The sequence below is a fragment of the Eschrichtius robustus genome, chromosome 20 (assembly GCF_028021215.1).
Source record: "Eschrichtius robustus isolate mEscRob2 chromosome 20, mEscRob2.pri, whole genome shotgun sequence".
Classification (NCBI taxonomy): domain Eukaryota; kingdom Metazoa; phylum Chordata; class Mammalia; order Artiodactyla; family Eschrichtiidae; genus Eschrichtius; species Eschrichtius robustus.
The window spans coordinates 41,728,247-41,751,842 of NC_090843.1; the positions used below are offsets into that span (position 1 = coordinate 41,728,247).

At 38.5% G+C, this 23,596-nt stretch overlaps 1 protein-coding gene and 1 pseudogene across 1 annotated transcript in view; one reads left to right on the plus strand and one right to left on the minus strand.

Annotated features, from left to right (window-relative positions):
- Positions 1-23,596, plus strand: part of PPM1E (protein phosphatase, Mg2+/Mn2+ dependent 1E) — a 199,174-nt gene that overhangs the window by 162,367 nt on the left and 13,211 nt on the right. Inside the window, exons 2-3 of the mRNA XM_068530378.1 lie at positions 15,383-15,501; positions 21,376-21,575. Of these exons, the coding sequence (XP_068386479.1) occupies positions 15,383-15,501; positions 21,376-21,575 (319 nt within the window). The remainder of the gene's footprint in view (positions 1-15,382; positions 15,502-21,375; positions 21,576-23,596) is intronic.
- Positions 2,542-3,775, minus strand: LOC137755492 (peroxynitrite isomerase THAP4 pseudogene; annotated as a pseudogene).

A 23,596-nucleotide genomic window follows, 5' to 3' on the forward strand; every position in this document is an offset into this window, starting at 1 on the left:
ATCACTGGGTCATTTTTTCAGGAGGGTAGATAGAATTGAATCCAGCAAGGAACCAGAACCTGCACCATCAACGTCAGGCGTGAGTGAAACTGCAGCTTGCCCTCCATCTCCTATTGCTGACAGTCCTTCAGCTCTACAATCTCCCACCTCCTCTCCCTCCTCCAATAAGTCTTCTTGCCTCTTCACTTGATGCCAGCCCCTGTATGCCAGCTGTTGTACTGTACTACTGTACTTTTCAAGGTACTGTACTGTAAGATTAAAAGTGTTTTCTTTATTTTTTGTGTTTATTTTTTATGTATTATTTGTGTGAAAAGTATTATAAACCTATTACAGTACGGTACTATATAGCCGATTGTGTTAGTTGGGTACCTAGGCTAACTTTGTTGGACTTATGAACAAATTGGACTTACGACCGTGCTCTTGGAACAGAACTCATGTGTATGTAGGGGACTTACTGTATTTTAGTGGTGGCTTTATGATTTTCTATATGTAGTATCAAGCCATCTGCAAATAGTGACAGTATTACTTCTTCCTTTCCAATTCGGATTTATTTTATTTCTTTTGCTTGTCTGACTTCTGTGGCTAGGACTTCCAATACTATGTTGAATAAAAGTGGGGACAATGGGCATTCTTGTCTTGTTCCTGATCTTAGAGGAAATGCTTTCAGGTTTTCATTGTTGACTGTGGGTTTGTAACTGTTGGCCTCTATTATGTTGAGCTATATTTTCTCTATACCTACTTTGATGAGGTTTTTTTTTTTATCACAAATGGATGATGAATTTTGTCAGAAGCTTTTCTGGATCTGTTGAGATGATCATATGATTTTTATTCTTCAGTTTTTTAATGTGGCGTATCACATTGATTTGTGTATATTGAACCATCCTTGCATCCCTGGGATAAATCCTACTCGATCATGGTGTATGATCTTTTTAATGTGTTGTTGAATTCAGTTTGCTAATATTTTGTTGAGGATTTTTGCTTCTATGTTTATCAGTGATATTGGCCTCTAATTTTCATTTTTTGTGGTGTCTGGTTTTAGTGTCAAGGTAATGCTAACCTTATAGAATGAGTTTGGAAGCATTCCTTCCTCTTTAAATTTTTAGAATAGTTTGAGAAAGATAGGTGTTAACTCTTCTCTAACTGTTTGGTAGAATTTACCTGTGAAGCTATCTGATCCTGGACATTTATTTGTCAGGAGTTTTTTTTTTTTTTTAAACTGATTTAGTTTTGTTACTAGTAATTGGTCTGTCCATATTTTTTATTTCTTTCTGATTCAGTCTTCAAGATTGTATGTTTCTAGGAATTCACCCATTTCTTCTAGGATGACAAATTTATTGGCATGTCATTGTTCATAGTAATCTCTTATGATCCTCTGTATTTCTCTGGTGTCAGTTGTAACTTCTTTTTAATTTCTGATTTTTTTTATTTGAGCCTCTTTTTTTTTCTTGATGAGTCTGGCTTAAGGTTTATCAATTTTGTTTATATTTTTAAAGAACCAGCTCTTAGTTTCATCAATCTTTTCTATTTCTTAGTCTCTATTTCATTTACTTCTGCTCTTATCTTTATTATTTCTTTCCTTCTACTAACTTTGAGTTTTCTTTGTTCTTCTTGGCGTTTCTTTAGATGTAAGTTTAGATTGCTTTTTTGAGATTTTTCCTGTTTCCTGAGGTAGGCATGTATCACTAGACTTCCCTTTTAGAACTGCTTTTGCTGCATCCCATAGATTTTGGATCACTGTGTATCCAATGTATTACTGTCACTTTCTCCCTATATGTTTGTTAATATTTGCTTTATGTATTTAGATGCTTCTATATTGGGTGCATATATATTTACAATTGCTATATCTTCTTGTTGGATTGATCACTTTATCATTATGTAATGTCATTCTTTGTCTTTGTTACAGCTTTGTTTTAAAGGCTACTTTTTTAATATAAGTATTGCTACTCCAGCTTTCTTTTTGTTTCCATTTGCATGGATTAACTTTTTCCATCCCCTCACTTTCACTCTGTGTGTATGTTTTTTTTTTTTAAAGAAATTATTATTAATGTTCAAAATTCTTTAACTTCAAGGATAATTAGAACATGAATGAAAAAACCTCCACATGATTTTAAGAGTCTCCTATAATTTTTCTAATAGTTTACTATGTCTATTTTATTTTACATTTAGATCCTAATTCATTAGGATTTTATGTTTGTGTGAGATATGCAATACAAAGGGATTTCCCCTGTTCAAGTGGAAAACCAATTGTCAACCATTCATTGAGTAGTTCTGGCTTTCCCGGCTGACATGAAATGCCTTCTTTCTCACTAGCTAAACCCCCATTCCTAAGATGCCTCTTGAGTGTGCCCTGGAGTGAGTGAGGTAAGCTCACCAACCTGGGCTCCTCTTCTACAAGGTACAGCTACTATCATAGCCTCTGCAGAGACAGCAGGGAGCATGCAACACATAGAAGTGCTCAGAGGCCATCAGCAAGAACCCCGCCCCATAATAACCAGGCAGTGTGGGAGCCTCAAGGCTCTGGTACTGACCGCAGGGTGGGGGCTAAGGGGACAGCCGCCTGCTCAGGTAGGGGAAGCTCACTCTCTTCAGCTGGTCCCGCTTCTCCTGCAGCTTGCACGCCTGGCTGTCCAAGCAGCTGACCCTGTGTCGCAGGGTCTTTAGCTTGCTGTTCTTCTCCGCCTCCGCCTGCTCCCATAGGAAGCACACTTTGTTCTTGTTCTGCCAGGATGAGAAGCAGCAGGACTGCAACAAACTGACGAATTTGTAGGCCCCAATGCTGACAGGATGCTCTCCTTGATGAACATGGGGCTGGTGTCCCTGTGCTCACTTAGCACAGCTTCTGTGCCTGGCTTCAGGGTAACATCTGTTGGAGGGGTGGAGGGGCTCTGGGAGGGCTTCTGAGGCGTTGCTGTGAGGGACAAACTTGTGGGGCTCTGTGCCAAGCCCTTGTTGGGCCCCAGGCTGGTTTTGCTGCAGTCAGGCTCCATGTCTCTCTTCAGCCTCTTTCGGTCAGCAGGTTCTCAGGGGGACAGACAGCCTCTTTCCAGCGTGCTTGGAGGAGAAACTGTAAGAATGAAGTGAGCCAGTAAATTTGCAAGCCCCAGATACTGCGGGGGATAACGTCATCCATGGAAATGCCACTCTTATCTACCAGGCCCCCATCCGGGGAGGTGGTGTTCTGATTGCCAGCACCTGCAGCAGACATGTTTGCTTCTCCCTGGCTGTCTAATGCTGCGCTAGCCAGATTGGCTTCTGGAGTACTTCCAGAGGCTGCTGCACCAGTTTCTGACCAGTGGCTTCTGGGGTGGCCCTGGGTGCAGTTTTACCCTACAGTGCAGCTCACTTCAACTTGCAGGGCTCCAGCTTGACCCCTGGGTTTTCACTTGAGGATGTTGATGACCCTGCAGCTCCTTTCCTGTCTGCTTCACTCACATGTCCCCTCAAGCCCCCTGAGGCCTTTCTGGTACCCTTTCTCCTGGTGCATCCATGGCCTCCAGCTCGCTTCTTCTCAGTCAGGTGGAAGATGGAAGCCACGGCCATGATCTTGAGCAGTCAGTGCTGATCCTCCAGCCTCGTGGAGAAACTTTCTTTGGTGAAGTGTTCACTACTGTGGAAAGACTACTTAGTGGGGGTCCATTTATCCTTCTGAACAGCCTTTAATAACTGGATCAGACATTTTGAGTCCTTTAGGGGGAAACCTGTAGCAGGAGACAGCGTGCTTCTCCCCCTTGCCCTGCCAGTTGGAGTAATTTACAGCTGCACAAAAGATCACCATCTCGGGCCTTGGGCTGCCCTGCCACTGCCAGGCTCCAGCCCTTTCCTCGTTGAGCCCAGACCAGGGCAGGACCGCCCTGAGGGGAGGGTGCAAGGCAACATGGCTGCAGGACATGGGAGCCAGGCACACAGCTCCCACTGTATGGCAAGATGGCGGCACCCAGCTGCCTGCCACCTGGCAACCAGCCCTAGGCCTGTCTTTGTGTGTCTTTAGACCAGAAACGAGTCCTTGTAGGCAGTGTATATATGGGTCTTGTTATCCATTCAGCCACGCTGTGTCTTTTGATTGGCACATTTATTCTATTTACACTTAAAATAATTATTGATAGGTATGTACTTATTGCCATTTTAGTTGTTTCCTGTTTGTTTTTGTAGTTCTTCTCTGTTCCTTTCTTCTTCTTTTGCTCTATTCCCCTGTGATTGGATGACTATCTTTAGTGATTTGTTTGGATTCCTTTCTAGTTTTTCTATATGTATCTATTGTAGGTTTTTGGTTTGTGGTTACCATGAGGTTCATATATAACAGTATATATATATATATATATATATATATATATATATATATATATATATATATATATATATGAATGATTATTTTAAGTTGATTATCTCTTAAGTTCAAAGGCATTCTAATCACCCTACATTTTTACTCCCTTCACCACATTTAATGTTTTTTTGTTTTGTTTTAATTAATTGATTAATTATTATTTGTTTTTGGCTGTGTTGGGTCCTCGTTGCTGCGCGTGGGCTTTCTGTAGTTGCGGCAAGTGGGGGCTACTCACTGTGGTGGCTTCTCTTGTTGTGGAGCATGGGCTGTAGGCACGTGGGCTTCAGTAGTTGTGGCATGCAAGTTCAGTAGTTGCGGCTCGCGGGCTCTAGAGCGCAGGCTCAGTAATTGTGGCACGTGGGTTTGGTTGCTCCACGGCATGTGGGATCTTCCCAGACCAGGGCTCGAACCCATGTCCCCTGCATTGGCAGGTGGATTCTTAACCACTGTGCCACCAGGGAAGTCCCCACATTTAATGTTTTTGATGTTAAATTTCACATCTTGTTGTTTTGTATATCCCTTAACTACTTGTAGATATAGATGGTTTTATTAGTTTTGTCCTTTAACCTTCCTACGAGCTACATAAGTGGTTGATCTAGTACCTTTACTGTATGTTTGCCTTTACTAGTGAGATTTTTCTTTTCATAATTTTGATATTTCTAGTTGTGGCCTTTTTCTTTCTTGCTTAGAGAAGTCGCTTGCACATTTCTCTTAAAGCTGGTTTAATGGTGCTAAACTTTTTTAGCTTTTGTTTGTAAAACTTTTTGTCTCTGCTTCAAATCTGAATGATAACCTTGTCGGGTAGAGTATTCTTGGTAAGTTTTTTTTCCTCTTATCACTTTGAATATATCATGTCACTCCCTTCTGGCCTGCAAAGTGTCTGCTAAAAAGTCAGCTGATAGTCTTATAGGAGTTCCCTAATTCCTCACTAGTTGCTTTTCTCTTGCTGTTTTTAAGATTTTCTCTTTCTCTTTAATTTTTGCCATTTTCATTATAATGTGTCTTGGTATAAGTCTCTCTGGGTTCATCTTGTTTGGGCTTCTCTGTGCTTCCTGGACCTGGATGTCTGTTTCCTTTCCCAGGTTAGGGAATTTTTCAGCTATTATTTCTTCAAATAATTTCTCTGCCCCTTTCCCTCTCTCCTCTCCTTCTGGGACCTCTATAATGTGAATGTTATTATGCTTGATGTTGTCTCAGAGGTCTCTTAAACTATCCTGCTTTCTTTAAAATTCTTTTTTCTATTGAGTTTGGGTGATTTCTACTACTCTGTTTTCCAGATTGCTCATCCATTCCTCTGTATAATCTAATCTACCATTGATTACTTCTAGTGTATTTAAAAATTTCAGTTATTGTATTCTTTAGCTCTGTTTGGTTCTTCTTTATATTTTCTCTGTGTTGAAATTCTCACTGTGTTCATTCTTCTTCCACATTTGGTGAGCATCCTTATGATCATTACCTTGCACTCTTTATTGGGCAGATTGCTTATCTCCACATTTAGTTCTTTTTCTGAAGTTGTCTTGTTCCATTGTTTGGAACATATTCCTCTGTCTCCTCATTTTGCCCAATTATCTGTTTATTTCTATGTGTTAGGTCAGTTGATTACGTTTCCTGATCTTGGAGAAGTGACCTTTTTTAGGAGACATCCTGTGGGGCCCCACAGCACACTCCCCTCTGGTCACCAGAGTTATATGCTCTAGGTGTGCTCCCTATGTGGGCTGCATGGTCCCTTATGTTGTGATGAGCTGACTGCTGTAGGTGCACTGGGAGGCAGGGCTGGCCCCTAGCCTGGTTGGCCGTGAGGCTGTGTGTCTTGTGCAGTGGCTGTGCGCCCACTGGAGGGCAGGTTGACTGTGCAACCCAGGAGGTACATGGGGCTGCTGCTGGCCTCCTGGTTGTTGGGCTGGGGCCCCGCATGGCTGTCTGCACAGCCTAGGGGTTTTGGAAGCCCCTGCTTTCTTAAAACTAGTCAATGGTTTAAAAATATTGGTTGAATTAAAGTTCCTACTAAAAAGCCATACATGTTTTAAATTTTTGAATACATTATCTCTTAGTGAAAGGGACTAGAGATAGCATAAACCAGTTACTTGAGTTGGAAACAAAAGTGTAAATATGACCATAGTTCCTGTTTGCCAATGGTTATCACCTGTTTACTAATACTAGCCCAAGTTTCATAGCCTACATGTAAGAACTCAACATCACGTTATGTGACATACTCTTATGTAAATGTATTGATTTTCTCCTCTCAAGCAACATTCATTCTAAGAAGTTAGGGAATGGCTTAAATATATACTGATATAAATCAGAAAGACAGAAGTTTATTTATTCAGCAAATACTTATTGATCACTGTGTGCCAGGCACTGATCCGGGCATCAGACATCAATGACCAAAAGTAGACAAAAACATCTGCAGTCTAGTGGGAGAAAGAATGCAGTCATAAAATAAATGATAAACATAATAAATAAGAAATGCATATTGTATACAAGAAATTGATGAAGGCTATGCAAAAAGAAAAAGAAAAGACTTACAGCATGGTAAAAGGAATTCCAAGGGCAGGAAGAAGAGAAAGAACCATCAAATGAGATTGAGAAGACAGAATCCTGTGAGTGACATAGGAGAATGTGATGTTCTGGAAACCTAGAGAAGGGAGTGTATCATAGTAGAGGGAATAATCAGCAGTCAGATGCTTCTAAGTGAGTCAGATCTGAGAACAGACTGTAGGAGTTAGCAACAGGAAGGTACATTGGTGATGTTGACAAGTTTCAGTTAACTTGTGCAGTTTAATTCCTTTTGGTCATGGAAGAATAATGACAAAAAAGAGCTACTGCTAAGCTCTCTTCTTTTTGTGGTCTTATGACACTAGTGGTAGTTTGATCTTTGGTAAATGTGTAACATCTAGGTTGCCATTCACAGAAAACTTAAGATCCTGTTGGCTATGCTTGAATATCAACCCGGTCAGAGTGAACAAATGATTGTTAAGATTACACTGATAGCAACAGTAGGGAATGAAATTTCTGTTGTAAGAACCCCAAACCCAGCACTTCAGGAGCCAGTTATTTGGTAGTTGGCATTATTTATATTCAACAAGGCTAACTAAGAGACTCTGCGATGTGTGTGCATTATAATCAGCTGACTCCAGGTGGCGTTCCTGGAGGCTGCTATAGAAAGAAAGAAAATAACTTAAAGAGGAAAAATTTCAACCCTGAGTTTAACTCCCTTTGGGCCACTAAGAAAAAGAATACCAAGTCTGGTGGAGAATTTGCCTTCTTTATTTTAATTTAATGTGTATTCTAGATTTAGAATACATATGATTAACTTGGGGGAGGGGAGTGATCAGAAACTTAACATTTACATGTTGTCACCCTAGCAAGGGCATATTGAGTAGACAGCATCATCGTGATATGTGGGCTGAGGTGAGGCTGCTTCAGATGAGTTTCTCTCAGAGTTAATTGACGGAAACTGCCCACCTTCAAGAATTTTTATTACCTTAGGAATGCTATGCCAAGACTGCTGAAACGCGGCTGTGGGTGCTGTGCTTACGCCCACATTGTCAGTGTCAGGAAGGATGTACTTTTAAACCTCTAATTTCTCTAATAATGTCTTTAGTGATTTGTGTAGGTTTGGCATTGTGAGGAAAATGCTTCCTGGCTTGGTTTATAGCAAGAATTCAGTTGGCAGTCTTAAAATGTGTATTGTCTTAATATGCATGTGGAAGATACTAACAAGTCAAGTTAGAAAAAAGATCTGACTAAAATACTATCCTGTCCATCTAACAAAACTTACCCACCCATGATATTTGAAAATAAATGAAAATTAAATGTTTTATGCTAGAATAATATATTTTATCTATTGGTTCCTGTTTTATACCAAGATGGCAATATACAGTGCTGAAAGAGAGCCAGCTTTTATATTCAATTCCAATCTGACTCCTTTCCTTTTCTCTAATGGAAAAATTGGATTGGACTCACGTCAACCTATAGAGTGGAGAAAGAATAATAAGCTTTTGTAAATAAATATTTTTAAAGAGGTAAGAAATAGTACTCTTTTGTTTGAAATATAGAGCTTCATAACCAGTTGGTAACAATATTATTTTATATGATGTTTATGGCCTGTTTCTTTTAATATATAAAATCTGAGGGATTCTTTCCTAACTGGTAGATTCACTGCAAGGATTGATTATATTTATCAAAATAAATATACATTCAGCTTTTAAGTAGACACTAGTACATAAAGCAGAATATCCCCATATTGCTTACAAAAGGAATATATAGAATTTATTTCCATTCTGCTGGTGTATATAAAAACATTTGTTTGGATCTGAAGTGTGTTAATTTATACCTTTACACTGCCTTTGTCCCATCTTACAAATTCAAAACCTTATTGGAATAGAATCATAGAATTAGAATTTTAAACCTGGAAGAGACTTTAGAGTTATTTTATTTCAATTTCTTAATTTTTCTATTGAGGAACTAAAATCCAGAGAATTTAAGAGTCTTTTTTCAGGTTATCCAGCTAGAATTAGAACCCAGCTTTCTAACTCCTTATATTTATGCTATAACCTGTCTCCAACAAGTTAGTTGAATAGCAATTAAGTAAGTTGGCAGAAACTTTAGGTCTCACTTGTGTTTATGTCCAGGCTTCAGAGTCAACAGTGATCCCTAATTATTCTTCATCACTTAAAAAATTTTTTGCAAGCACATTAGGTGAAAGTAATGCTAGGGATTCTCCTATGACTTGGTCCTGTTATGAAATCTAAAGAAATCAATGCTCATCTAGAGCACAAGACATGAACATACTCAGTACTGTAGTTTTCCTTCGCTATGCTCCACTAATTATGATAATGATTTGAGTAGTTCCATAATGATTGTCTTAGTCTATTTGGGATGCTTTAACAAATTACCATAGACTGGAAGCCTTATAAACAACAGAAATTTATTTCTTACATATCTGGTGGCTGGGAAGTCCAAGATCAAAGCCCGGGCAGACTTGGTATCTAGTGGGGGCATGCTTTCTGGCTTATAGATAATTGTCTTATCCTTGTGTCCTCACCTGGTGGAAGGGGCAAGGGAGCTCTCATGGGTCTCTTTTTCATAAGGGCACTAATCTCATTCATGAGGGCTCCACCCTCATCACCTAATTACCTCCCGAAGGTTCCACCTCCAAATACCATTACATTGGGGATTAGAATTTCAACATATGAATCTGGGTGGGGGGGGACAAACTTTCAGTCTGTAACAATGACTTAACATCCACCTCACCCTTAAATACTGCTCCCAGATATACTGTATGGCTTTTTAAAGGACTAATTTGGGAAAATACTGATTAAAATAAACTAGTATAAACATTGACAAAGTACTGAACTGTTCAAGGTCACTAGGATACAACTGTATTTTTATAATTCAAAATCTTCCACCAAGCATGTTTTGGGCTGTGGTTATTTCTGAAATAGAATTGAGGAGTCGAGACTGACCTACTCAGATAAATAGTCTGAGGATAAAGATGACACTAGCCAATATGAGCAGCAGGGAAGAAGAGTCAGAACATTTATGAATCTGAGTTTTATTTTGTGTGTCTGAAGAACTATTGTTAGCTTAAAGCAAGACCCTGTGCTTTGTTTATAGAGTTCAGTGTATGAAGTTTAATAGAGCTGGATTTCTGTTTCACAATACATAACATTGAGAAAGTCAGTATACACAGAAATCCAAATATGCATTCATGTATTCATTGACAAATAGCTTTAATGAGGTGGAATTTTTTTTCTTTTTTTTTTTTGCGCCTGCGGGATCCTAATTCCCCGACCAGGGATTGAACCCAGGCCCTCACCTGGGCCCTCGGAAATGAGAGCAAGGAGTCCCAACCACTGGACTGCCAGGGAATTCCCGTGAAGTGGAATTTTTTTATGTATGTGACTAAACTTAAAAAATAAAACTAACCAGGGAATTCCCTGGTGGCACAGTAGTTAAGAACCGCCTGCCAATGCAGAGGACACGGGTTCGATCCCTGGTCCAGGAAGATCCCACATGTCGCGGAGCAACTAAGCCCGTGCGCCACAACTACTGAGCCTGCGCTGTAGAGCCTGCAAGCCACAACTACTGAAGCCTGCGCGCCTAGAGCCCATGCTTCACAACAAGAGAAGCCACTGCAATGAGAAGCCCGCGCACTTCAATGAAGAGTAGCCCCCGCTCACTGCAACTAGAGAAAGCCCGCGTGCAGGAATGAAGACCCAACACAGCCAAAAATTAATTAATTAATTAATTAATTAATTAAAAATAAATAAATAAATAAAATTAAAACTAACCAGATCCCTAATGATATCTCAACATTGTTCAAAAGGTGTTTATGCATATAGTTTGTATATGACTTAGACATAAACTAAAGATTTTATCTATGACTATATAAAGTCTGTACTTGTATTCCCAAAACAAACAAGAAAGTAACAAATTGATATGTATGAAAACATATTTCCTCTTGTTCACAGGATGTGAATTGCTTGAAGATAGGAATGGTAATAACCACTTAGAAATATCTGTTAATACAAGTAAATAGCAAAAGAGTGTTCTTGGACTATATTTGAAGGGCCTTAACAAGATTAATTTGATTTTAAAGGAGCCAGTCCCCCAAAATGACACATACTGCAAAAGTTAAAAATTTTCTAATCATACTCTTCTTCAGCAATGTTCTCAACATAGTAACATTTGTAATCCCAGTTCCCCAGATTGCCTTGATTACTGGCCCTCCTCTGATATTTGCTATGTAATACATTTGCCAAACTTTAAAACTCTAAAACCTGCTGTATAGGGATCTTTCAAGTATTGTATGAGAAATGATGAAAGAAAGCAGTTTGCTATGTTATTATCATGTTAGTTTCTCTCGGTAGTTCTCTTAGAAATGACAAGCTTTAATGATAAGCTTTTATTTGAGTTGATCAAATATTTTCTGATGTGACTATGTTTTAAAATATATTTGCAATTCTGATTTTTCAGAAGTAATCACTTTCAATCAGAGTCAAAACCATAAGAACTTATTCATGCTAAGTGTTGTAGCTTTCTGACATGTAGGAATAGCTGATGTGGGTGAGGTGTCTAGCTTGATGTTTTATATCTAGCTATTAGCTAATCCTCCTCCCTACTTCACCGAAAATATTTTCATTCTGTCTGACAAAAAGTAAAAAATTACATTAACTGTGACTAAAAATGTACTGCAGATGACACATTAATGAGACTAATGGTTCTTGCCTCATTCTCTAAAGTTTTCACATTCTTACCTTTGGTGAACCGAGATCCAGACAGTTTAATAATTATACAAAAGATATCCTTTTTGGGGGGAACTCTTGGGAACAAGGTTGCAATAAAGATTTTCAGATTTTTTTAAACATAAATTTTAAAACAGCAAAGGGACCAAGTAAATGTTATAACTATATACTAAAAGTCCGCTTGGGCAAAATATCTGGATGTGTCCAGTTAATCAACATAAAGCGTGATGAAAGGTAAAGACAAGCAATGCTGACAAAGAGTTTAGGTCTATGAGGGAAGATTTTGACTCATCAAGAAAAATTCAGTTAACTTAGCATGAAAGGAGAAATGGTAATATTGTTTATAGAGCATTTGGATTTCAAGGGATGCCATCAATTTATTTCATAATTGTTAAAGGGCAGTAACTTTCAAAATTTTTTTTCATCATAATCAGGATTCAGTATATACTTAATATATATCTGGAATACTTAGCTTTACCTCATGCACCTTATTCTATTTCCTTTTTTTAAAAAAAATGCTGCTCACAATTCATAAATTGATTTACCCACTAATGGATCATAATCTACAATTTGAAAAATACTGATGAATGATAAACAGAATTTTCTAAGTTTTTTTTTTCCCCCTTGGGGACTTAGAACGTAAACATTTTAATTTTATCTCTTTCTAAACCACTCACTTTCTTGGTCCCACCTAAACCTTGTTACCACAAAAATTGCACCAGCTCCAAAATCATACACACAAGTATCCTGTTCTCAGACTACAACACTCCATCCTTTTAGGTTATATGCCCAAGTACTACCACTACCACTACAATTCTTTTTTTTTTTTTAATATTTCTATAGTGTTATTTTATTTTATTTTTTTTTTGGGTGCATTGGGTCTTCGTTGCTGTGCGCGGGCTTCTCATTGTGGTGGCTTCTCTTGTTGTGGAGCACGGGCCCTAGAGCGCGCGGGCTTCAGTAGTTGTGGCTCGCGGTCTCTAGAGCGCAGGCTCAGTAGTTGTGGCGCATGGGCTTAGCTGCTCCACGGCATGTGGGATCTTCCCCGACCAGGGCTTGAACATGTTGTCCCCAGCATTGGCAGGCGGATTCCCAACCACTGCACCACCAAGGAAGTCTGGCATAAAAGTTTTTAATTTTGATGTAGTTCAGTTTAACTCTTTTTTACTTTTGCTGCTTGTATTTTTGGTGTCATATTTAGGAAAGCCATTGCCTAATCCAACCAAGGTCATTAGGTTTTACTGCTATGTTTTCTTTTAAGATTTTTATAGTTTTAGCTCTTATAATAAGGTCTATGATCCATTTTGAGTAAATTTTTGTATATGGTGTAAGGAAAGACACTAACTTGATTATTTTGTGGATATCCAGTTGTCCCAGCACCATTTGTAGAAAGTACTATTTTTTTCCCCATTGAATTGTCTTGGCACCCAGTCAGTGATGATTTATTTACATGTTATTAAATTCAATATCTAATTTTTCCCTTATCTTGTTTGACTTCTCAGTAGTGTTGACACAGTTGACCATTCTGTTCTTCAAATATTCTACTCTCTTGGTTCACCTTTTACTTATCTTGCTATGTCTTTTCAGTATTTATAGGTTCCTTATCTTCCACCAAGCTTCTCAGTGTTGGGTTTTCAGTTATTATGGCTGTGTAACAAATTAGCACAGAACTTAGTGGCATAAAACAATCATTTATTATGCTCATAGTTTCTTTGGGCCAGGAATTAAGACTGGGCAATGCAGGGTCAGCTTATCTCTGTTCCAGGATGTCTGGGGCCTCAGCTGGAAGACTCAGGCTGGGACTGGTATCACCTGAAGGCCTTTGCCATTACATGTCGAGCAGTTGATAATAGCCATTGACTGGGAGCCTCAGCTGACACCCACATGAACCTGTCCATGTCCCAGGGGGAGGGGAATGGCAGAGGAAGGGGAGGAAAAGGAGAAAAGGGAGGAAGAGAGAGGAAGAGAGAAGAGAAAGCCAAGGGGAAGTCATGTAGTCTTTTATGACCAAATCCCAGAAGTCACACAGCATCACTCTTGCCACATTTTTTTTCCATCAAAGTCTCATTCACATTCAAAGAAGGGAAAACAGATTCTGCCTCTTCATTTGGAACGGTAAAGTTCTTAAAGAGCATGTAGGACCAGAAATATTGCTGTGACCTTTTTTAGAAAAACAATCTGCCACCGTCTGTTCTGGCTGCACAATTCACATCCTTCCCGCATGCAAAAAAATCACTCACCCTGCCCACAAAGTCTCCCAAAGTTTCATCCCTTAATGGCATCAGGCTCAGGCTTGAGGTTCAGGATCTCAGTGAGGTCAGGTCCAGGTGATATTCCTTGGGTATAATTTCTTGATGACAGCTCCTTGAATATACTTCCATTTGATTTGAAAACTTGGGGACTAAAGAGGCATATTATCTACCCCCTTCCCCACTACTACCCAACATACAATGCGTATGTTGGGAAGGTACTTAATATTCCAAAAGGGGGAAAACAGGAGGCACATAGAAGTCACTGGTCCATAATAGTTCTCTTTTTATGTTTTCTCTATGTGATCTATTCTATTTCCATAGTTTAAAAAAAATTTTTTTTTTTTTTGGCCATGGTTCGCGGCTTGTGGGATCTTAGTTCCCCCCCCACCGCCCAGGGATGGAACCCGTGCCCCCTGCAGTGGAAGTGCGGAGTCCTAACCACTGGACCGCCAGGGAATTCCCCTCTATTTCCATAGTTTTAAATACCATCCATATGTTCATGACTTCCAAATTTCCTAACATCTCTGAGCTCCACACTAAAATATATAATTAGCCATCTGACACCTTCACAAGGCTATCTCACAGATTTTTCCAACTTAACATGGCTAAAATGAATTCTTATTTTCTACTTTACCCTTTTCCTCCACAAATCTGTCTTTTCCTGGTTTCTCCGTCTAGGTGAATGATGCCACCATTCACCGAGTTGCTCAGACCAAAACCTAGGACTCAGGCTCATTCTTTTCTGTCTCTCACCTCTACATACAGTAATCAGCAAGTTCTATATTTTCTTTCTCCAAAATCACTTTTTTTTTTAATCTCACCTGGATTACAACAGTCTCCTTATTGGTCACCCTCCTTCATTCTTGTTCCCGTCCAATTTTCTTTGACACAGCAGTCAAAGTAATATTTTAATTAATATGTCTGGTTATGACACTGTCTAGCTCACAATCTTCCGTTACTTCCCCCTGCATTTTGAGTAAAAGATCCATATAACTGGCCTGTTCCTGTTCCTCTGACCTTATTCCTCACCACTTTCCCCCTTACCCACTATACTTTATCTTCTTTGGGCTTCTTCCGGTTCCTCAAACATACTAAGCTTTCCGAAAGGGCCTGTACACATGCTGTTTTCTCTGTCTGGAATATTCTCCCCCAGCTTCCCACTCCCACATAACTGCATCTTTCTCATCCTTTGAGGTATGGCATTCCTGACTATTCTAGGTAGGTACTTCCCTTTAATACTTTCTATCCTATTTGTTTCCTTTATAAAACGTATTGCAATTTTAAGTTATATCCTATCTGTTTACTTATTCATCATCTGTCTCCCTAACCAGACTGTAAGCCCCACCAGGTCAGGGGCCATATCTGTGTTATTCACCAGTGTATACCCAGTGCCTAGGCAGACTGCCTACCATATAATATGCTCTCAACAAATATGCAGTGAATATTGTTTAAAGGTATGATTTTGTTTTGAGACAATATGTTAATAAGTAATTAGTAATAATTTAAAATGTGATGGTTCCTAATTCTTACTGAAATAGCCTTTTATTTTTCTCTTTTAGTAACTGCCCTTCCTTTTTGGCTGCTGCTTTAGCCAGAGCCACATCAGATGAAGTCCTTCAGAGTGATCTTTCTGCACATTATATTCCAAAGGAAACCGATGGCACAGAAGGGACTGTGGGTAAGTACTTTTCTGCATTACTTATTTTAAAATATTAAAATCTTCTCCTGTGTAGTGATTCACAGAAAATGTCTACAAAATACTATATCTAATTATGTTTACCCACTGGTTGATTTTATAGTAGTATCAAGAGAAAAAAAAGCAAAAAATTTTTTTTCAAACTAATCAATAAAAGTAGGGAAAAGAGGGAAAAATACAGGCATATTTTGAAACCATATGAAGGTAACTGGAGTGAGAGATTATCATAACCGTATGTTATCATAAATAATATCTAGATAAATGGAGAGAGTAAATGAGAAATGTGAAGCCACAGCAGAAAAGATGACTAAGTGAGGGCAAGGAGAGTTTGAGCAAAACCTATTTTCAAATTTCAGCTTGTCTTTAAGAAGTCAAGTAAAAAAATCATATATACAAATTCAAGAAATCAGTTGTAACAGAACTTCTTATTAATTATATTAAATTTTATATCTACCAATAAGTAAATAGAGCTCTTTATGACAATTTTGTAATGTGATTTAATTGCCTGGATCATTGTACATCTTTTTTCCAGGTAAATTTTGAGGCTTTATTTATTAACGAAGGCATGTTTATTAATGTATTAGGCTTATACATATTTGACAGACTAAAAACATACCAATTTTTATAAAAATTAGGGAATGGCTACTCAAAATTGTTGGGAATTTTAATATTTCACTCTATTTGTTCTATTTTAAGCATTTGCCTTTAAACATGGTGCAGAAGGAACAAAGCATATATTAATGAATCAGGACAGCTAGATTCCAGAGAATGTGAGGCAGATACAAAAATAAACATTCCTATTCTTCCTTTATCTCTCTAGATAATTTTTGATAGAAAATTGGCAAAGAAGGAATTCCTCTGCTTGTTTTTACTGAGAGTAATTGATTTCCTTGGAACCAAATTGTTCCAGAGTCAAGTTGGATGGAATTCCTGCTACAAAGCATTGGTCTTTCCTCTTGTACTGATGCATGAAGTAAAAGCCCTATAATGAAAAGATGAGGGAAATTAAATTCTGCTTCACTGCAGCCAGGGTGATGGCTGGCTCAGCTCCAGCTCACTACAGTGACATTAACGACTGATGAGTAATTTACAGCTGTGAGGGGGTGGACTGCTACTTTGGACAATTTTCTCTTTTTCGCACCCTTTTAAATTTTATTTTATTTTTCCATTTCAAGCAGCAATAATTTATATACTGAGGTTCTCACACCACTTCCTGCAGGAGAATACTTAACGTAGCAAGATGGAAGTGTCGCCCTACGTGCCTACTTTGGAAGAATTTTCTGAACCCCCATAAGATAGCAAAAGTGAAATTAAGGATTTTTCTTTTGGTGGATATCATTGGTCATTCAGATTTCATATTTTTCCAAGAGATTACCCAGTAATGTCTCCATGCCACTGCTGTGATTCAGAATGATCTGTTATAGTTCCAAACTATTTGCACGTCCTTAATCTATTTAACCCAAATCACTCAGTGTGAACTGCACTGAGGAGAATCTCTACAGGGCATACTGTGTTTAGCCATACATCAGAGTGGAAAATGAGCATACTGAATAAGGCCTGCTGTCATTGTCTTAAAGGCACTGAAGTCCCCACTGAAATGCCCTTTGACTCTTTTCTTAGGTGTTTCCAAAAACAGACTTAAAGAAGAAAAATCCTTACCTTAAAGTTCTTTTTATGTTTATGTCATCCCTAACAGAATGTTTGTTAAACAACCTTGCATTTCTGTTGGCAGACATAACTCCTGTCCAGAAAACCTAAAATCAATTTAAAATATCTCAGTGTAAAAATTAAAAACAAGAAGGTGAAAATGATCACTAATACAGAGGATATTAAAAGAAATTATGAAAGCTTTGTGTAAATAAATTTGAAAACCTGGGTATTTTCTAGAAATATACAAGTTAACAAAACTTTACCTAAGAAGAAAGAAATTGAGAAGATTGTCAAAAAGGACGAAAGGAGTAGGTGATTCTACAGGTGAACATTTTCAAACAAAGACAGATAATCCCATTGCTTTTTAAAATGAATTATCCAATTGCATAGGGAAAGAAGGAAAATTTGCACAGCATAACACTGATACCAAAACTTGCCTAAGACAAAACTAAAATAAGGAATGAGAGATAAGTCTTAGTAATCAATGTAAAAAATCTTAAGTGAAATATTTGTATACTGAGTACAACAATTAATTCATTTAATGAGTATTTTATTGAGGGCTTACTATAGCTTAGCACTGTCCTGGGGAAACAGCAGTGAAAAAAGCAAAAATATTGGGATATTTATTACATAATTTGTATACTAATAGGTCAAAAGAAAAAAACAGAATAATCTCTAAGGATGCCCAAAGAAGCATTTGATAAACTTCAATATTCATTCCTAATTTTTAAAATACACTTAATAGAGTAGAACTAGATGGATACATCTTGGACACTGTAGGACCAAATTTGGCTCAAACCAAAAATCTAGCAGGTATGCTTAAAGTATATACTAAAGAATTTTTTAGTTGCAAGTGACCGCTGGCTTCAGCAAAACAGAATTTATTGGCTACCCTTCAGGTAAGGGCTACACAGCTAGATTCAAGGCTTCACAAGATGTCATAAAGACCTGGCATTTCTCCAACTCTCAGCTGTACTCTTTTTCATTTTGATTTTATTTTCAGGCTCTGTGGGATGGCAAAATGACCGCTAGGAGCACCAGATCTTCATCTGCCCAGGTTCAAAACAAGCAGGAAAATAAGAGTAACTTTACTCAGTTGCTCTTACATAAATCACAGGATTCATTGTAATCAGCCCAGCTTGGGTTATTTCCCTTTCCTGAACGAATAACTATGGCCAGAGGAATGTGGTTCCTAGTTGGCTAGACCTGAATAACGTTTTACCCCTAGATGCACATGGACTGAGGGTAGAGAAGGAAATGTTCCTGGTAGAAAGAGGAATGTTTGCTAGGTGGCAAATAACACATTAAAACAAAGTTCTGACTCAGCGTAGCAAATAAATAAAATAACTAGGAATAAATTCAGTAAGAAATAAGAAGGACCTATGTTAAAACTCTATGGAGCAACATAAAAAGGATTTAAATTTATGAAACAATATAACTTGTTCCTGAATAAGACTTAATATGAAAAAGAAGTCAATTTTTTCCCGCATAACTCTGTAAATTCAATATGATCCCAAACACAACGGCAACATAGTTCTCCCTCAAACTTTGACAAAATAATTAGTTCATTTGGAAGAATAAACATGTCAAACTACACAAGTGACATCTTTTAAAATTAAGAATAATAGGAAAATTAGTCCTTCTTATGTTAAAGCACGTTATAAAGTTATAGTAATTTTTAAAGAATGACATCATTGTAGAAACAGTTCAGTGAAGAAGAATTAACAACCAAGAAGCATACAAATATTTTAATATTTTAGTGGTTATTTATATAAGTTTGCTTATTCATTTATTTAGTCAACATCTTATGAGCTCCTGCTATCTGCTAGGTACTGTACTATGACTAATCCAGGACAATTAAGACACAGTCTCTATCTGCAATCTAATTTGGGAAAAGTAGAGTATGGGTGTGAGTCAGATAGACCTGGGATTGAGAATGGTATTGCCTGTTTGTGAAATGTTCCAGAGACATAGAATGTAGCAAATAGTCAATAAATGTTATCCATTGTTTAAAAATGTGGTAAGAGCTATAATAGATGGTGTGAACAAAGACAGATCTAGTGGTTTACTAAATATTAGAGAAAGCTGGTATTGCTTCACTTGACCAATTTAATCTGTCTACACCAGGGCTGTCCAGTAGACAGCACAATGATGGAAATGTTCTCTACCTGCGTTGTCCATTGTGGTAGCCAGTGGCCATATATAGTTACTGAGTACTTGAAATATAGCTAATGTGACCAAAAAACTGAATTTTAAATTTTATGTAATTTTAGTTAATTTAAAGTTAAATAGCCACATGTAGCTAGTAAGCTACCCAACTGGACAGTAGAGGTATATATACTAAGAGTAATATAAAAAGTAATAATTAAACCAAAGTATGATATAATGTTTTATATTATTATCTGGGAATCTGGGAACTATCCTGATAGTTAGTATCAGTTATTTGTTTCACCCCACCCCATGCTCCCTCAAAGTTTCTTAATTCACTTATTGTTTTGCAGTCTTCTGTTGTGATTGAGTCAAATGCACACCCAAATGTAGGGTCTGGATTTGGGGGGATATGCTGTTTCAGAGACCAGATGGGTTGGAGAGATACAAATAGGTAATTGCTGGCTGAAAGAGACAGTCTCTGGTAACTGGTGCTTTAAACAAACAAACAAAAAGATTGGAGTTGCTAAAAACAATCAAAATGTTGGGTTGTCTACTGGCCTCAGTTTTTCCCTCTTATATACACCTCCTCAGGTTGTACTTGCTCTTTGAACTTCTTTTCTCTTTCAAATGTACCCTTGACTTTCAGTTATATAAAAATGTCAAAGGGGACAAAGTCACAAACATGGTTTGCCACCCTGTACTATGTTAATGAGAAAAAGAAAAGCAACAAAAACCTTGAGACCAGATTTCTGAATATAGTCACTGAAAGAAGAATTCTGAATAAGAATACAGGTAAAGTTACAGATTAAGGCAACAGCAGGGTAAAGAATAAAAAAACGGGAATCTAAGTTCCCAGGCCATTCTAGAACACATAGTCTCTCATCTTTGAGATTTGTGCTCTAGATCAGAAGAGGTATGTGCATTACATGTGTGCCCATCTGGCACACATTTTCTCAGGCTGTCAAGCTATATCTGATTTAGTAAAGTAAAAAAAAAAAATTTTTTTTTTGGAGAATTCTAAATTTTTTTACTTGGGATGTAGGGGGACCCTCTATACTACTGGCCTGAGATAACCTAATCTTCCCTTGGTTATTTCAACAGCTGCAATTTGAGTAGAGGACAGCTTGAGTGGAGATGATGTGAGATACAATCTCTTCAGTACTATTCAGTGTTGCTTGAAAGGCTTACACATCTGTCCATCCACTGTGGAATGCAAGGGAGCCTCAGAAGGGAGCTAGTCTACTCCACTTAATGGGTCAAGTAGTAGACTTACTAGTCTAGGGTGAAGAATCCTCTGATTGCTATCTCCTTTCTTCTATCTAGGGCTATACACATAGACAGAATGTAAGCATGTTTTCCTTAGAGAAATATCAAACTTTTAGACTCATTTGTTAACCTCTTGGTTAAACTATTTAAGCTATTGCCTACCACTTTAATTTAAAAATACATCAAATAACAAAAATATATAATTTAGCTCTGAATTATAATCAGTTACAGGAAAGAAAAGTAAGGGAACTGGAGTGAGGTAAAGGAAAAGGTCAGGAAGAAAGAGAGAGACTAAGACAAATGGTAATCAAAGTAAACTCTTCTTATTCCTGTTGTTTATAAATAAATGATCTATTTTCATAAGGCTTTCATATTCCAATTAGTTGGATGACCACTGTTCATATTTCAGTCATTCTTCTAAGCACAGGGGGCTTGGGTTTCCAGATGATAACCTTGGCAGCCAAACAAAAGTGCTCTGAACTAGATGGTGTTGCCAGAGCACTTCACCGGCTGGAAGAACCCCAGCCTAGGAATAGACCCAGCCCTGCTCAGAGGTTTTCTCCTCATGACATAAGGATATCTTAGTGGCAGCTACTGGCTGATGATTTTCTACTAGATAGGTTTTCATTTTCTCTCTTCAGAAGCAACATTTCACTTCTCTTGAGAAGGAGGAATTTCTTCTATTAAGGAGGAGCTTGACTAAGGTGACCTACTTCTGTCTTTACCAAGCAGGCAAGTGAAAAGCAGTTTTACAAGGCTCTTCATTGGGGGTTTCTGTTTCTTTCACAGAGATTGAGACAGTGAGATTGGCCCGTTCTGTCTTCAGTAAACTACACGAGATTTGCTGCAGCTGGGTGAAAGACTTCCCTCTCCGCAGGAGACCCCAGCTTTATTATGAGACATCAATCCATGCCATCAAAAACATGCGCAGGAAAATGGAGGACAAACATGTCTGCATTCCTGACTTTAATATGCTCTTCAACCTAGAGGTAAAGGACACTTCTGAAGTGTCAGTGAGATGTGGAAAGCAAAACACCATCACGGGCCTGTTTTCTACCAAGAGAACTTCTAATATATTGTAATAGTATCTCTGATAGGTTCGAATAGGACTAAGGGCAAAGTGGCACAAATTTGCTTCCATTAGATGAAAGGAAAGGAACTATTTTACGTTATTTTGAATAGGTAATGCATTCACATGGTTTAGAATTGGAAAATAAAAATCCCTCTCTTATCCTTGTCTCTCAGACACTTCATATCCCCTCCACGGAGGCAAGCAAACTTACCAGACCTTGTGTAACCTTCCAGAGACATTCTATAAACATATAAACAAAAAAGAAAGCTGTTATATCTCAATAAAGCTGTTTTTAAAAGGAACCTATTTCTATAGTATAATCAAACGTTGTCTATTAAGTTCCCACATTACTATGTTTCTGAAGCAACACAAAACACAAACATAAAAGAATAAATTTAAGACTAAGACAGTTTTCTGATTTCATGTGATTTTACTTCGTAAATCTTGGTTTCTGAGATAGGAAAGTAGCTGGAATTACATTTCATGAATCTCTGTGACTGACAAATTGGATCATATGAGCCTTGTCAACTTAATAACCATTTTCTTGTTATCTTCCTCTTCTTTTTCTATTATGTTAATGCAAACAGAGGTAGGTTTGTTTCCTATGCCTGTCACTTGCTGCTTTTCCTCACTGAAGTCCATAACTTAAAAATTACAATGTAGTGATTTATACAAAGCACACTGTTTCCTTCATTTAGCAGCTAAATTTAAATTTTAGCTGACTGTCAAGGTCTGATAAGCAGTGATAGTGGGCTGGTAATTGGTGCTTACGTTACAAGAAAGATCAGCTGATGCCACGCCCACGCAAATGTAACCCCTAAAGGCTGTAGTGTGATAAACAGCCTTACATCACTGCACCCACTTGAAGACTATACTCAGGTTTGAGGGCATCATGGCTGTTTGTTGACCTGGTTGGTTTTCATTTTGCCTCAAAAATCAACCCAAAGGCCTAACTCAGAAAGGAGCACTTTGCTGTAGTGAAACAGACCTTGAGGGCAATTTGGGAACACATATTTAGAACCTTATGAATTTTCACACCCTTTTAAAAATTTTTTATTTATTTATTTTTGGCTGCATTGGGTCTTCGTTGCTGCGCATGTGCTTTCTCTAGTTGCGGCGAGCCGGGGCTACTCTTCGTTTTGGTTTGCTGGCTTCGCGGGCTTCTCATTGCGGTGGCTTCTCTTGTTGTGGAGCACAGGCTCTAGGCGCACGGGCTTCAGTAGTTGTGGCTCGCGTGCTCTAGGCGCACGGGCTTCAGTAGTTGTGGCTCACAGGCTCTAGGCGCACGGGCTTCAGTAGTTGTGGCTCGTGGGCTCTAGGCGCACGGGCTTCAGTAGTTGTGTGGCTCACAGGCTCTAGACGCACGGGCTTCAGTAGCTGTGGCGCACGGGCTTAGCTGCTCCACGGCATGTGGGATCTTCCTGGACCAGGGCTCGAACCCGTGTCCCCTGCATTGGCAGGTGGATTCTTAACCACTGAGCCACCAGGGAAGCCCCTCACACCCTTTGATTTGATAATTTCACTTTTTAAAAAAAAATTATTTTATGTATTTAATTTTGGCTGCATTGGGTCTTCATTGCTGCGCGCGGGCTTTCTCTAGTTGCGGCGAGCGTGGGCTACTCTTCGTTGTGGTGTGCAGGCTTCTCATTGCGGTGGCTTCTCTTGTTGTGGAGCACGGGCTCTAGGCTCACAGGCTTCAGTAATTGTGGCTCGCGGGCTCTAGAGTGCAGGCTCAGTAGTTGTGGCGCACGGGCTTAGTTGCTCCGCGGCATGTGGGATCTTCCCGGACCAGGGCTCGAACCCGTGTCCCCTGCATTGGCAGGCGGATTCTTAACCACTGCGCCACCAGGGAAACCCGATAATTTCACTTTTACTTTTATAAGGTAAAAGAAATGCAGAAAATTCTTACATATGTTTTGTTTGACAAATGTTTTACAC